At 33.9% G+C, this 15244-nt stretch overlaps 2 protein-coding genes across 8 annotated transcripts; both read right to left on the bottom strand.

The window, feature by feature from the left end:
* Nucleotides 1–1849: 1849 nt before the first annotated feature.
* On the bottom strand, nucleotides 1850–7079 carry LOC113855078 (putative RNA-binding protein YlmH). Of its 2 annotated transcripts, none has more exons than XM_027486539.1 (10): nucleotides 6785–7079; nucleotides 5194–5303; nucleotides 4838–4969; nucleotides 4678–4751; nucleotides 4468–4573; nucleotides 3813–3881; nucleotides 2936–3000; nucleotides 2756–2854; nucleotides 2064–2163; nucleotides 1850–1966 (listed from the first exon to the last, which is right to left on the bottom strand). In XM_027486539.1, the coding sequence occupies exons 1-10, from the start codon at nucleotides 6966–6968 to the stop codon at nucleotides 1904–1906; spliced, it is 1002 nt and encodes a 333-aa protein (XP_027342340.1). In that variant the 5' UTR covers nucleotides 6969–7079; the 3' UTR covers nucleotides 1850–1903. The 2 variants fall into 2 exon arrangements, with proteins under 2 accessions (XP_027342340.1, XP_027342341.1); XM_027486540.1 differs by having other exon boundaries at nucleotides 5194–5282.
* Nucleotides 7080–8663: 1584 nt separating this feature from the next.
* On the bottom strand, nucleotides 8664–14694 carry LOC113853695 (proton pump-interactor 1-like). 6 transcript variants are annotated; one of them, XM_027484231.1, is made up of 8 exons: nucleotides 14505–14694; nucleotides 13328–13741; nucleotides 11391–11576; nucleotides 11092–11271; nucleotides 10779–10973; nucleotides 10099–10197; nucleotides 9498–10004; nucleotides 8664–9418 (listed from the first exon to the last, which is right to left on the bottom strand). In XM_027484231.1, the coding sequence occupies exons 2-8, from the start codon at nucleotides 13700–13702 to the stop codon at nucleotides 9104–9106; spliced, it is 1857 nt and encodes a 618-aa protein (XP_027340032.1). In that variant the 5' UTR covers nucleotides 13703–13741; nucleotides 14505–14694; the 3' UTR covers nucleotides 8664–9103. The 6 variants fall into 6 exon arrangements, with proteins under 6 accessions (XP_027340032.1, XP_027340030.1, XP_027340031.1 ...); XM_027484229.1 differs by having other exon boundaries at nucleotides 14339–14676; XM_027484230.1 differs by having other exon boundaries at nucleotides 14286–14655.
* Between the last annotated feature and the right edge of the window lie 550 nt (nucleotides 14695–15244).

The raw sequence follows: 15244 nt of genomic DNA, 5'->3' as shown, positions 1-15244 counted from the left end.
GTAGACATTCTTAATATCTTAAATTTCATTTAGTTATCTATTCATCCTGACTCTTTTTTATTGTTTGGTTAGGTTCCATTATGACCAAAGCTTTAATCCAGATAGTAAGGTTTTGTATGGTTTATATGAAACCATTGAAAGAATGGTTTCAGATAGAAGGACAAAAATTTTTATTGATCAACTTGACAAGTTTAAGTCAGTCAAAGGATTGTTTGGAATGAATATGGCAATAGATACTAGAGACAAGAAGTAATGCGATGACTCTTCAATCTTCATACTTTGCTAACTTTACTAATAATTATAAACCAATAAGTAACATGACATACTTTGCTAATTGTTTATACATATTTTGTTTTAATTTTGATAGCTCTTTGGTGGGAGAGTTATGATAGAGATGGCAAAGAGTTGCAAAAGGTAGTCATGAGAATTTTGAGTCTTACATGTAGTGCAACAAGATGTGAAAGGAATTGAAGTACATTTGATCAAGTAAATACTAAAAGAAGAAATCGCTTGGAACAACAAAGACTAAATGCACTTGTGTTTGTTAAATATAACATACAATTAGAGATAAGACAAAAGTATAGAGAAGAGAGGAGAGAGACCTATGATCTCATATGCTTATCTGATATTGAATCAAATGATGAATGAATTATTGAAAAAGAGGATCCATGCTTACCAAATGATGCTTCATGGATGGATATACATGAGTGCTTTACTTTTGAAGAGGGAGCTTCAAGCAAGAAAAGAAAAAGAGGTATTTGTGCTAATTTAAAATTAGAACTTAAACAAAAAATACCGAAGATTTAATTACTCCAATACATATTGTCATGTTTGTTCCATTATTTTGGTTTTATAGGTCCAAGAAACTTAAATGTCAAAGCTAATAAGAAGAAAAAATCTATAATAGAAGATGATCATGAAATTGAAGGCATTATTAGAGATGGGCTAAAAGAAAAAGAACTTTTGATTTTGAAAGATGAAAAGTGACATAGATCTCGGGAATAATAAATTATCATTCATTATCTTTCAAATTTTTGCTATAGTGACTTGCTGTCAATTTTTGTTTGTCTTTTTGAAAGACTATATGTTAATTTTGAGCAGTCATTATTTTCTATAATATGACCGAATGTTATGATTTGAATCTTAGTTTGCTTATAAGTGTGTGTCATATTGTTAGTGATATATTATTTACTTCAAAATATTAATATATAAATGTTTCTTTATGTTACAATACTCTTATATTTATGTTTTAAATTATTGATCTTGAATTTTACGATTCAAAAAATAGGTTGTCCAATTCACAATTTGAATCCTAATTTAACTACCTTGTGACCTACTAGGAACACAAATGACAGATGTAGATCAATCAAAAAACATAAAAAATATATATATAAATAAATTAGTAAAAGACCAAGATGGTTCTTGAAAATTCATCCAAAAGTATAAGGCTAAAAGAAAGTACATGAGCAACTCATCCTACACTAAAGGGAACAGTTTTAAAGTTTGGGATTTTATATGGAACCCTCCTTATAATTTGAGTGTTATCATCAACGAAACAAAATAAATAGAATGGTTATTAAAAAATTATAAATTGATCGTGAAATTTCAACCCAAAAAAATTATTGACAAAAAAATAATCTATTAAGTGGAGTCTCATGAGGTGACTTAAGAGCCCCATTAAATTTCATATTTTACACAATGCGGGACTTAAGACATTATCAACCTCCTTTAAGAGCCAACATCTGCACCAACTTCACCCTATCAACACTAACCCAATAGTCCTTACCCCTAACTACTACAAAAATAATAATAACAAAAGATGAAAATTTTGTCGGTAAACCGTTTTTTCTCTTCTCTTCATAAGCTTTATTTACGTGGGGCTAAGTAGCTCGTTGCTAAACTTCTACAAATACCGAATGAGCTCCACTGCAAACTTTCCTTTCTTTGTGGAGTTTATTTCTCCTATCTGGACCAAAATGAAACAAAACATAAAAAAAAGGCTTAACAATATATCCAAAGTCATTCAGACAATCCAAGCCTTATTTTAAGTCTTGGAAAGTTACCTTTAATCTTCCCTTTCCACTAACTGATACAATATCTCCACTCTTTAGTGTGGTTCCTTTGGTAGTAACAGGAATCCAGTTGATACGCACATCACCATTGCTATGAGCACGATATGTACAACACAATTATCACAAGGTTTTGCAATGAAAAGGAGTTTTAAGTTGTAATACTTATATATCAAGTATGTCAAATTCTCATGGACTTGTATCTGACATATTTGTTTTATGATAACATATCTCATTAATATGATTTGTTTCAAGCAGAACATGAAAATATATTGACTATTCGGATAGGGGCTAGAAGCTAAATGCTCTCATAAAGCAAGCTCTAACAAGTATAGCACATGTGATATACCAAAATAGCCAGAAAAGTCTCAGCAGTTTTATGCATATATAATAAGAATACATTTATAGATATTGGCAACAGTGAAAGAAAGGGGAAGAAAAACAAGGAGCGTGCCACGCAGCTGGTGTGGTTAAAGCTAATCAAATTCAGAGACATACAATTTATGCATTCGATTCTGTATATTTCTGTATGACATTCAAAACTGACCATTATCTCATTAAGCAGAAAGAGATTTTATGTAGGATTCAGAAAAGTAGATCTCATGGACCAGTGCACTACAACTGTAGGCAATCATTAATTACAAACAATTAACAGACACAATATATACACGTCAGAGTTTGCCAACCTGATCATGTCAACTAGCTTTGAACGTGAAATCTTAAATCCGGCACTAGCTAGTGCATCAACTCTTAGTGATGCTTCAATAGTTTTGAATGATTTAGTTCTGCACAATAAACAAAACTGGTAAAGACTGACTGACACAATTAAATATTATGTGAAACTGAAAATAGGATAAATACTGCACCTCGGCGGTTCATAATCAAGAGAAATTAAGGGTATCTTGCTGCAAGTTACAGGAACCTTACCAACCTGAATAAGAAAATGCAGTCAGAAGAATAAACATAGTATCCAGCAATACAATACAGAAGATGCTTAAAATGGTGTAATATGAAAAATATTTTGCCACAAGACAACATCAGGATGTTCAATCAGACCTTTATATATGTTGAAGAACATGAACAAGGGTAAGACAATATATTATCAAACTATCCCTAGATTCCATACCACCATAACATAGGTAGCTAAATTCCATCATTCATTAAAACAAAAAAATCAGCAATGTTCGCTTCAAGAACCAGTTTTAAGATTTGATTTTATTCTAATTTTCAGAACCAAAGGGCAAGATGTAACAGGTGTGATCACATAAGAAGCATGAAACCTGCATTTGGTATCGTACCTGCATCTGATGAATTTCAGCAACATTTGTGTCAAATACTCCAAGCTTATTTAAGAGTTATCTAACATCTTTTTTATTTTTTTGTTTTTGAAGTGTACCAGATTAGATCCTATAACACAACAAAATGTATCATACCGAAATGTTTGAACTTTTTAGCTTAGAATGGAATGGATATATACATATATTATTCGTGTAAATGAACTTAATGATGATTACTGATGTGAACATAAATATTTCTATAATTTGTTTCTTAAATAGTCCAACATACTTGTATCCTAGATTTTTAAAATTTCTTGTACCCCAGTACTTTGAAAACAATTCTCATTTATCCACATCAATGGCAATCAAATGTTTATTACCACAATTACATAACTATTACTTTTTTTTCTGATAATTAGATGTTTATTAAAAAAGATAAACCAAAAATACCATTAAGTGAAATAACCTTAACTAGCGTTGACATGAGAAATTCATCAAGTTCTGGTACAACAAGTATCTGAGCACCCTGTTCTCCCTGGACAACAAAGGCAAAAAAGTCAAAATTTACTCAAATAAGTAAGGCTTGGTGCACTTGCACACTACGAAAATAATTTGAATTTACGAGTTTTTTCTTTTTCCAAATATGATTTGACTTTGTTGATTGTTCAGATCCATTAAATAAATAATTTTCTATCACACACACTATAATTGTATTGATCTAGGTAGAAGATAATAGAAACTTAGTCCATCAAAGTCAAACAACAAAAGGAAGTCACTCTGTGGCATGAGACATAAGAGAAACATAAGGCAAGAATCTTTTATTATGTACATCCCAAGAGATGACATGGAAATTAGAACAAAATCGACCAATAAAAAACTTACTGGATGGAAAATTCTAGTATAATATTTAACAAATTGCAGATTATGATGTACTACTAAAGCCATGTCCATTAGAAGCTACTAAATTCTTTCAACAGCAGAACAGCCTTATCTGTTCATTGTAAAAATGCTACTGTTTCCCAAGCGGATATAAAATATGAAAATGTTCTGCTATTAGCACCCTTCTGTGCAGGGCGCAGTTTCAAACAGAACCTTCTTGTGATAAATTTTAAAATAATTACCTGCAATATAATATCTCCAAGTTTCTCCCTGGCAATTCCTGTACCAAGAATTGAGCCAAGGAAGTCACCATGCGAACAAGGTTCAAACTGAAAGTTCCCTGTAATGCTAAAAGCAGTAATTTTATGTAAATATTAGCAAGGACTTCTAGGAACATCAATGATGTATCCGGTGAGCTTGAAAATTTTTGGTAACAAAATTACAAGATTTACCTCAATGCTGAAATAATATCAGGATCACTTGTCAGTTCTTCTGGATGTCCAACAGAAACCCGACAACGTTCAGCCTAGAGAATACATGTGTTATGTCTACATACGAATTCAGATAACTTATGTATCAAGGAACAGGAAAGCACTTATCAAGATATTTTACCTGTGGATAACCTCCTTGAGCAATTGCTTTCACATCTGCTAATTTTTCCAAAACTTGCATAGATTCCTTTAGCACTGGAGGTGTTAAAAAATCTGTGTGGAGAACATCTCGTTTTAATGATGCTCGTCTAGCCTACAACAAATGGACAACAAGCAAGCCAGGGATCAAATAATGTTTTATAGGGTAAGATTTTAAGAAATGTAATTGTCCAAATTCCAAAGAGGCGCAATATTTTTGGCACAGCAAATAAACATAAAACATTTATTAGGGGAAAAACGGGAGTTCCAAGGTTATTCATGACATGGTTTAGGTAATGATGTTTATGGACCAGGGACCTGGGAAAAAAAAGAAGATACCATCTCAAGAATATGTTTCACTTCTTTTGTTACACTTCTTTCTCCTACTCCCTTGAGTAACACATCAAAGTCACCCTTTAAAGCTTGTACTGTCTGGCTTACACATGAAGCTGCACTTAAAAAAGCATTAAGAATGTAAAACTGGATCATGATTGAGACGCCCAAATAATACATACTTTCATGAACTAGCAGTTCAGAAGTAGGGAAACAAATCATGAATATTGCTTAGGTATCACCCAGTACACTGTTTTTCTATCAGATGATCAAATTATAATAACTCAAATTTGCTTAGTAGTTTAGGGAAGGGACATACAGGATTTACGTAAATATTTCTAGAATATCTCTGACATGTACATTACCACTGACACTGATAAGTACTCTAGATGACACTAGAACAATCTTTTACCAGTTTTCCCAGTTTCTCAGGAAAAACATAAGGTCCTCAACTTGATGGTTCTAGTGCCATGTGGAGATAGCCACACTGCCAAGCTCTTCAGGGGAGATATGTTTTAATGGACTTACCAAGGAAAGTAGAAAACCACTCCAGCGGGCCCAACACTGCATCTCAACCCAAAACCGTAAGTTATTAGACTCAGAAATCCTTCCACTTCATATGGTCCTTATCTTGTCGATCAACATCTAATCTGAAACTACTTCACTCACAACCACATTGCTCTAACGCTTGAATAAACAACAATCTCTCCCTCAAGTGCGTACTTATCCCTTCTTGTGCGGAAGCCCTTCCCGAGTATTCAATGCTCAACAATATTTCCACAAGCACACAAAGCCTGCTTTCCAAGATCCATGTATCTATCAATATGTTGGCACTCTTTACCAGACAGATCCACGTATTAACCAGTGTTATTTCTCCCTTTAGACCAAACCAGGTATTAGGCCTAGTCATGCCATTCATGTTACAACTCTTCACCACTCCAGGGACCATGTCTTCACATGTGTTACCACTAGATCACCGGGTCATGCCGCGTGCTCAGTTGTACACACTGCCATTCATCAACCACTATTTCTCTAATACTCATCCAACCAGATCCAAACTGTTGGATATCGTCCTAAGTCCATTGAAATAGATCTCCTCGGTGTTATGCATTCCTCCAGATGAAATTCAGTAAGTTCATCTGGTTAATTGGTCCATCAAGCACTTTTTATAGATTCTATTCTAAGACTAAAGTTTCATTTATAACACGCAAGACCTCAACAACACAGTTGATAGCGTTCATCACCACTATTGCAGTTATAGTAAAAGGTAATCGCTTACGACTTTTGATCAACAAGCCTGCCGCTTACCTATCAAGTTTTCAACTTGATCATAAATCATGAAACCCTTTTGTACATTCAGCTATATTCACCACCATGTTTAGTTGGAAACATACCCTAATTTATGCACCTTGAAATTAAAATAATGGGCTATTATTAGCATTCTTGTGTCAGGTCAAAGATCAAACTTTGTTCCACAATTTACTCTGTCAAAAAGATTACATTTTTAAAACGATTGAACATAATGGGTATGCCAAACAGCATCCAGTCATTAAAGCTAACATAAAAAAAAAAAAATCAAATTGGATAAAGTGAAGACCTGAAGAAGAAGAAGAAGAAGAAGAAGAAGAGGAAGGAACGCAGAGAAGATGAGAGCAAAGGTTTCTTTGGAAAGAGAGGTTGGCAATGGCATTGCGGCGGAGAATATGAGAATGAGAGACCGTAAAAGCCTGAGCAGCTTTTCTCAGACACCACACAGTTCCAAAGCTAGTGGCAGCAGCCATGGCGGAGAGGGTGGTAGTTCCACCTTTGCTGGGACTAACGTTAACTCAACACCACATGCGAGAAGTTCACGCTAGGCTTAGGCAATACCAAGATTTTGTCGCCTCAACGACAAAATTAGCCCTTTCACAGGGTGAGAAACAAACTTATTAAATAATATTTGTAATATATTTTTAGTTATTAAGTAAAAATTTATTAAATTAAGAAAAAAATCATCAAATTTTAAGTGAGCTTTAATTTTTATATAAATTTTAATTAATTAAAAAATACATTAAAAATATCTTATAAAATATGTTATTAGCATTTTTTTTATTTTTTAAGGGTGATTTACATGTGATGATAAATAAAATAATGTGTAGTAAAGAATTACAAAACTTCTACATCTTTTGTGTAAATTACAAAATGTTGCTTCCTTTTTCTATATACACAACTTGTAAGCGTTAGATTCTTATTGGCAAGTGCTTTCCACCTTTTTATATATTCAAGCTCAATATAGATGGATCAGTTGATAGTATATAAGGTCTAGCAACTCTTGGTGGTTTGGTTAGAGATGATTAAGAAAAATTGTGTCATATTCATCAAAATATTAGGAACTTATTTAGTCATTAATTTTAAATTATGAGCTCCGTTAATGGGTTTTAGACTAGTTAAAAATCTCAAAATTAAGAGTGCATCAGTTAAAATGGATTTTAAATTAACAATTCATCTAGTGAATTCAATTATTTGTATGGTTCATAAGTTGTATTCAATTATTAAGGATATTAGAATATTGTCTAATCTATTAAGATTGTTAGTGCCTATAACATTTTTACTCAAGTTAATGCATATTTTTTAGCCAATTGAGTTGAACTTTCTAATTTCTAGATGACAAGTTATTTTAAATTCTTCCCTTTTTAGATAATGTCCATCCTTAGATAAGACGACAAGAGAATATATTTTTGCAGAATAATTAGATTGTTTTCTTTTGTTATTTTTGAGCTTTTAAGTCGATTATTCACTTTTTTATATACTTTACTCAGAACTTATATTATTTCTTTGAATGTGTTATTCTCACCTATTATGTATACGTTTTTATCGGCTAACATAACATATCGGGCATTTCAAAGAAAAGTATGTAAAATTGACAATAACAGAATAAAAGATGTCTTAAATTGAGACAAGTTATCCAATTCTAAAATGGACATCTTAAATTGAGGCAAGTTCTCCGATTCTAAAATTTTGATTCACGCGTTATGTTTGTTTGCAATAGGCAAAAAATATTATGAGAACACATTATTTGTCTAACGCACTATTTGTCTTTGTTTTGTATGCGCAGTTGCCCAGTGTAATATGAACTCTTAATATTAATACTCTACTCAACATTTACAGATATAAAAATTTGAATTTGCATCGCAGGTGATTATATATATAACATACAATGTATAAAAAATACATAATTAAATGTTTGTTTAATAAATTTTTAAAATTATAACGTATTCCATAAATTAAATCATAAATTTATTAATATAAGCTAAAAATAACCTATTATAGTAAGTTAAACAAAAATTATTTAAAAAAATTATAAAAGTGATAAGACATTTTTCATACCTAAAACAAGCAGTTCTTAAGTCAACTCAATGCCGATAGGCACAACTAATATAATGTTCAAGATAATATCAAAGCGAATTTAATAAATACTGCTGTAGAGTTTTATTATTGTGCTCATTGCAAAATTGCTCACCTCAGTTGATAACTTGTAACCAAATAAAGACAAATTCACATTCTACCAACACACCTAAAGGCTCAAGCAATTTTCACCCTCTTAACAGAGAATTTTGTTCAGTATTATTAAGACTATAAACCACCATGTAAAATCTATCAACATAAAGTTTTCAGTATATCATGATACCATTCCTGTGACAAATTAACTACAAAAACAAATTCAACCATCCGGTAACATCTCGTGAAATCTGAACAAAATTTCAAAATGCATAGTAGTCAAAGCTAAATGTATGCATGCAGGAGCTAAAGCACAACAAAGTGTATTTGATCCATTCCCCCAAGAGGATGCATAGAACAGAAGTAACTAAGGCTACCTCACAAACCTAGCCACCCACTAGGAAACTGGTTTCACAGCTCCTTCTACATCTAAACTTTATCAGAAAAGATAGGTGTATCCAAGAACCAAAAACAGCAGGACTAGCAAAGCAGCAGCTACAACCCATACCCAGTAATTGTTAGACTTTTTCCGCTTAAGAATAACTTTTGGAACCGAATCTGGGCCTCTCGCTCGGCCCCTAGACCTGATACCACTCTCCTTTTGGACCTTTTCCTTCACTGGTGCCGGAGCTTCAACATTATCGTTAACCTTTTCTGGTTCAGTAGTCTCAACTACTGCATCTATCGGTTCATCTTGGGGATTGGGAACAGCTGCAAAGCCCAAAGCTTTCTTCTTTGCTTTCTTCTCACGGTCCTGTGAAAACCAATTTCAGATTATTATAAAACATATATCAATGGAATGAGAAAAAGAAACGACTCAACAATCAAATCACCTTAAGCTTCTTCTCAGCTTCCTTTTGTGCTCTGAGAGCTGCTTTGGCTGCAGCTTTCTCTGCTAACTTCTTCTTCCTTTCCAAGGCCTGCTTTGCTTTCGCAATTTCCTCTTCCCTTTTGATCTCTTTCAGCTTTGCTGGATCGACTTCAGGCTCTTTGGCAGGAGTCTCCTTTTTGGTATTTTCAAATTCATATTCATCACTTTCTGCTGAATCCTTATTCTCCTGTTTGGATTTCAATTCTCTCCCTTTGTTTTTGGATTCTTTCTGAGTAGTCAAATTTTCTTGTGGAGGAGGCTTAGGATCCTCCTTTGGCTGTTTTGGAATGACTTTTGAAACTGCTTCAGTTTCAACAGGTTTTGGTTCTTCCAACAGTGGCTTTTCATCAGGGTTCCTCATCCGCCCATCCCTACTCAACTGCCGCATATCCAATGATGGCAAAATTCTTTTTTCATAATCATTCCTAAAATTTTTGTCACTGTTCCAGAGTACCATAAATTTCTCAACCTAGAACCAGGAAGAAAAATAAAGATTAAACAGCAATAGTCAAACAAGAAAAGCAGGAAAAAGTGATGGCTATAGTTTCAAATATGCAACAAACCTCTGTTTGTGAAAGTTCATCAAGTGTGTTAACATCCTTCTTTGCAGCCAGCTCCCGGGCTTTGTTCAAAAGTGTACGACTTTGGTAGAAATAGGTATTCTGAGCAAGATAACATTAATTACAGTTTAGACATCATTATGCAATGCTACATGATAGACTGAAAAAAAAAAACAATGATAACATAAAATACTAGAAATTTACATAAGTGACAATACTTTCCTGTTTTCATGAAATTTAAATGAAGGATAAAAACAGTACATCAAATAGAAGATTCTACAGCCATTTGTCAGGAACTCCAAGATTCTTGTTACAATAAATGTGATATAGGTATAGACTAAAATAGGAGGATTCAAAAAAAGGAATGAAAGTCATCGAATGCTTGCTGATAAGAAATTAAGAGGATAAATGTTGATGGAAGTGAGCACACAGCCACATTTTGCATTCCTATCATTCGTACCAGATGAGATGCAGATGCAAACATAAGATTTAAAGCAAATGATTTTGAACCTCCCCATTCTCCACTTTCTCTACAAAAAACCAAGTGAAAATCAAACCATTCCTTCCCACTCTATTTTGCATTCCCTTTATTCCTCATCTTCATTTTCCACCTACCTACCTAGCATACCCTAAGACAATCACACTGGAGACTGGACAGTGGCCATATTTAAAGTGAAACATACCCCCTCATCACGCTGTTTTCTCAGCAGCTGAATGCTCTCATAAGCCTTCTCCCTCTTCTGAGTAAGAGCTGTCAGTTCATCCTGTAGAGACTGGATATCCTTGTCTATGGTTTTAAGTGCATCATCAATTTGCTTGATTTTGGACCGAATTGCCTGTCTCTCTTTCTTCACTCCATCCAAATCTCCACCTATCAGCTGCAATGACAATTATTTTCCTAAGAACTTTCTAAATGATACACATTTATTCAGAACTCTGTTAACAGGGGAAAAGAAAATTGGCTCTTAAGCACAAATACAAATAAAACTATCTTACCTTAACCTGATCTTGAATGGCTTCTTTCTGCCCCATAGATTCCTGTACCTTGGCCCTCATTGCAGCATTAGCAATAACTTTCTCCCTTGTCCCCTCAAGCTGTTTGATTTCTCGGAGGAGTTGTTTTTCCTCAGCCAATGAAATGCTCTCATGCTGTATGCGGTATTGTAAACTATATATCTGCATCGATCAAAGCATATAGGTGTAGTGTTCTAGTGAGTGAATAGAGAATAGATGTGAGGATTATTATACTACATGAATTGACAAACTCTGGACTAAAACGAACTCAGATGACATACAACATCATTAAGTTCCTCCTCAGATGAGCATAAACCACCCCGGCCCACATTATTTGTATTGCGCAGCTTGCCCAGTGCTTGCTGCAGAGGTTCAATCTCTTTAATTTTCTCATCCACAATACTCTGAAATTGCCTATTGTCACCTCTAAGAGACTTGATCTGAGAAATCAACTCTGCTCGATCTGACTGCAGTGAATAGTAAAGACCAAACATGCAATCGTATTAGATACTTGTGAGAAGCAATCATGATGTCATATCACTCAGCAAATGTAAAACTTTCATGGAAAGGATAGCCCATTATTAAGTGATATGCCATCAATATTAATTAATCCTCACATATCAGATAATTTCTAAATATAATTTTTCCAGCATACTTTGCTCACCATTATTTCCCAACGCTTAGACTACTATCAAATATTAATGGCCAAATAGCTGTTTAAATTACACAGAATCATTCAAACTAACCTAAACATGGCAAGGAGGGTAAATTATGAACTCCAACTAAGAAGCGTATACAAAAGGGAACTACACAAATATATCTAAGGGATGATGCCTACCCACGTCATTCAAAGATAATGCTTGATACTTGATAATTTAGAGGGAAGATATGACAAGGAGAAGGATTGAAGAAGTGTGTTAATACACATCCTAAGGTGACTAGTCAAAGGCATAGTGCACACTTAAGGTGATAAGGTTTCCATCACCTTGTGTCAAGAAGAGGCATCAATATTTGAAAATAAATCATTTTACCCTTTTGCATTAATTTCCTACATAAATTAAAAACATATTAAACATAGTAGGTCAATAACGGGCATGATCGCGGAGGAGCAGAGCGACTCCCTGCCATGATTTTGGAGTCATTGTGTAGTGGTTGTTGTGCCGCAATTCACAGCAATGAAAGGGGGAAATTGCGGCCACATAGAATGCTCTCCCTTTCTGAAAGTTTGAATGCTTTTTAAAAGTGGGGCAATCTTGGGATTCCCCCCCCCCCTTTATATTGTGATAATTTATGTTTCTCTGTCTTCGCAAGTCAAAATCAAGCCCTACCTCCATCTTTGGTTCTCTTGCTTTGTCCTCTATCTCTAGCGTCACTTTCTAGTGCAAGTCATCATTTTCAGCCAAGTTCCAATTGTCTTCTTCTTCGTCTTTAGCAAAACCCAACTTATTTATTTCTAATGTGAGAAAGACATTTTTTAGTTGTTTTCTTCATTTCCAGTAAAACTCAAGCTATTTCTGACGTGATGTAAATATTTTTTGATGATAGTAAAACATTTTCTGGTGGGACCAAGCTTTTTCCAGTGACTGACCACTCTTTTATGTATTTTCCTTATCTATTTTGAATGTCTTCAAAATAGTCAGCCATCCCATTACCCACTACCCCGCGATAGCGTGGTTAAATGTTCAATTGTGAAAAACTAGGCTGTTTGCTGCATGGAGTCCCAAATATTAGCAACTAGGTTTTTTTTAATATTCTGACTATTTTATCTCCCTTAACACAATAGCATCACAGTAGTACCCGACAATAATCAGATCAATGAATGCCCAACGTGGCTTCCAGATAACAAGGGTCAAACACTGAAAAATAATAGTATCAGTATCACATCATCACGGTACCAAGTTGGAGTCTGTTTTTCTTTCAAACATACACAGTTATCAAGGCAAAATAACACTTCCAAATAATAGTTTGTAGGAAGGGAAAAGATGTCATCCTTCAATCTAACACGTGTACATGGCTGGATACCTTTAAAACAAACAGCTGTTAGAAGGCTTGACTTTCGGGATTTTTTGCAGTCATGAATAAACTGGAGCCTTAGTTTGGTGCCTTTGACTAAGTTAACACATCCTACTTCCCTGCTTGAATTATACGCCCATTTTGAAATGCACTAAGTACAAGTAAAATTTTAACAAGCAACCATGATGAATTAGTCTCTACTCACCCGTTTTGCCTTCAATGCTTCAGTGATCTGAAACCGGGCTTGATTTTTCTTGCTAACCTCTTTATCAAGCTGATCAATTTTAGACTTGATGGCAGGATCATCATAAGGCCGGCACCTGACAAAGTAAAAAGAATGAATCTGCTTAGGGGCAGGCCACTCTTCCACAGCATCTTTCGGGGCATTTAAATCTGAAACATCATTCCCTTCCACTTTAGCAGATTCATCTTCATGTGTCCCAAATTTGATGGCCTCCTCAGCTCCCAGATCTCGTTCTGGTTTGCCACTCTCCTTCTCATGTAAAACAGATTTTCCTCCTTCAGCACCATTCTCCAATGGCCCTTGAACCATCTCAAATCCTACAACCTCAACCGCCATGGCTCCAACTACAAGACAGCCTTGCTAAACACAAGTAACCTAATTTCAAAGCAAAAAAGAAGATATAAATGATATATCAATATAGGGAAGATTCAACCATTCAAGAGCACGTATAATTCAGTAGTTTGATTTTGATCCATAAGTTTAATGAGCAGATATACTAAACTGTGAATAATTATTATCAAATAACAGAAAACATACATATATATATACAAATGTATATGCAGGACAAAGCCGTATGAAAGATGAACACCCATTTCATCAATAAATACATGAATTCCATCAATTTGATCACAAACAACAAATATGTGAAATGAACAGAGGGATCTAAAAATAACCATCTCCGTCTCAAACATGCAAGCGAAATAAACCACAATCAACAAAGCTCAAAATACGATTAGAAAAAAAAATTGATTTTTTAGGGTAAAATTCACACCTTTGTTCTACCATCTACCCAGCATACAAGCCCAAATCCCAGAAAATGGAGACAAAGACAACAAAACAAAAAATTCCAAAAGGACATGATCTAAATATACATAATGACCCCACCATCGATGCATAAAAAAAGACAGAAACTTTGCACCTGAAAATCAACAGAGCAAACTAAAGACAGCACAAGCTTAACTGAGAGAATACCCGCGTGAAGAGCAAAATTAATTGTAGTTGCAGATACGAAAACCCCCTTTTGACAAAGGGTCTCAAATCCAATTCCAAATTAAGGAGATGAAAAAACCCCAGAAAAAAGAGAGAGAAAATGGAAATGGGTCAGATCTAGCTCTATTTTTTTATCTCGCACACGGACCTCAAGCCTCTCCTCCTCCCTGAGCAACGAGAACCAGTTCCCGAAAGAGAAGAGAGAGTAACAGAGAAGCTTCAATTTGATACAGGGCCAATTTATATAAACAAAAGGCGTAGATTTTTTCAGGTTCAGCAGCGGATTTCGCAGCCTCGATTTCTTCGAACAGTAAAAACGTCGGACTACCGTTATTCTTGACACTGTTACTTTAAGGATTTTTTTGCTTTTATTTTTATTTTTCGGATAAATACATAATAAAAATACAGGGTTCTGGGTTTTGTAATTTTGGTTCTTTCTATGATTTTATTTTTATTTTTATCCATTTTCTTTTAGTAAATATTTGCTAATTGTGGTTTATGGGTTCTGCGATGTTCTTCGTAAATACCAGTATTCTTTTAAAATAAATTTTTGGTAAATAAAATCTTCTGCAAAAATGGTACACGGTTATGTAAGGAAATATATCCATAAAGTTTAAGCAGCTTTTAATTCACTTTTTGTAAGTTTTGTTTCAAGAGAGATTTTTTTTTTTATATATTAAATTTTTTAGTGTAAATCACAGGTATCTCCACATTTTATATATTAAATTTAACTTCTTAATTTGAAATAAAAAAATTTATGAAAAATGTTTTTTTATTATATCATGTGAGTTTTTCATTAAATGTTTAACTTTTAAAAATTTCATTTGAATTTAAATTTAAAATTTTCATAATTTATTGTTTCATTGAAAAGTATTTATTTTTATATTT

This window comes from Abrus precatorius, unplaced genomic scaffold, assembly GCF_003935025.1.
Source record: "Abrus precatorius isolate BTA unplaced genomic scaffold, Abrus_2018 Scaffold11, whole genome shotgun sequence".
NCBI lineage: Eukaryota > Viridiplantae > Streptophyta > Magnoliopsida > Fabales > Fabaceae > Abrus > Abrus precatorius.
Note: the sequence above shows the minus strand (reverse complement) of the source record. Positions and strands in the feature narration are given on the sequence as shown.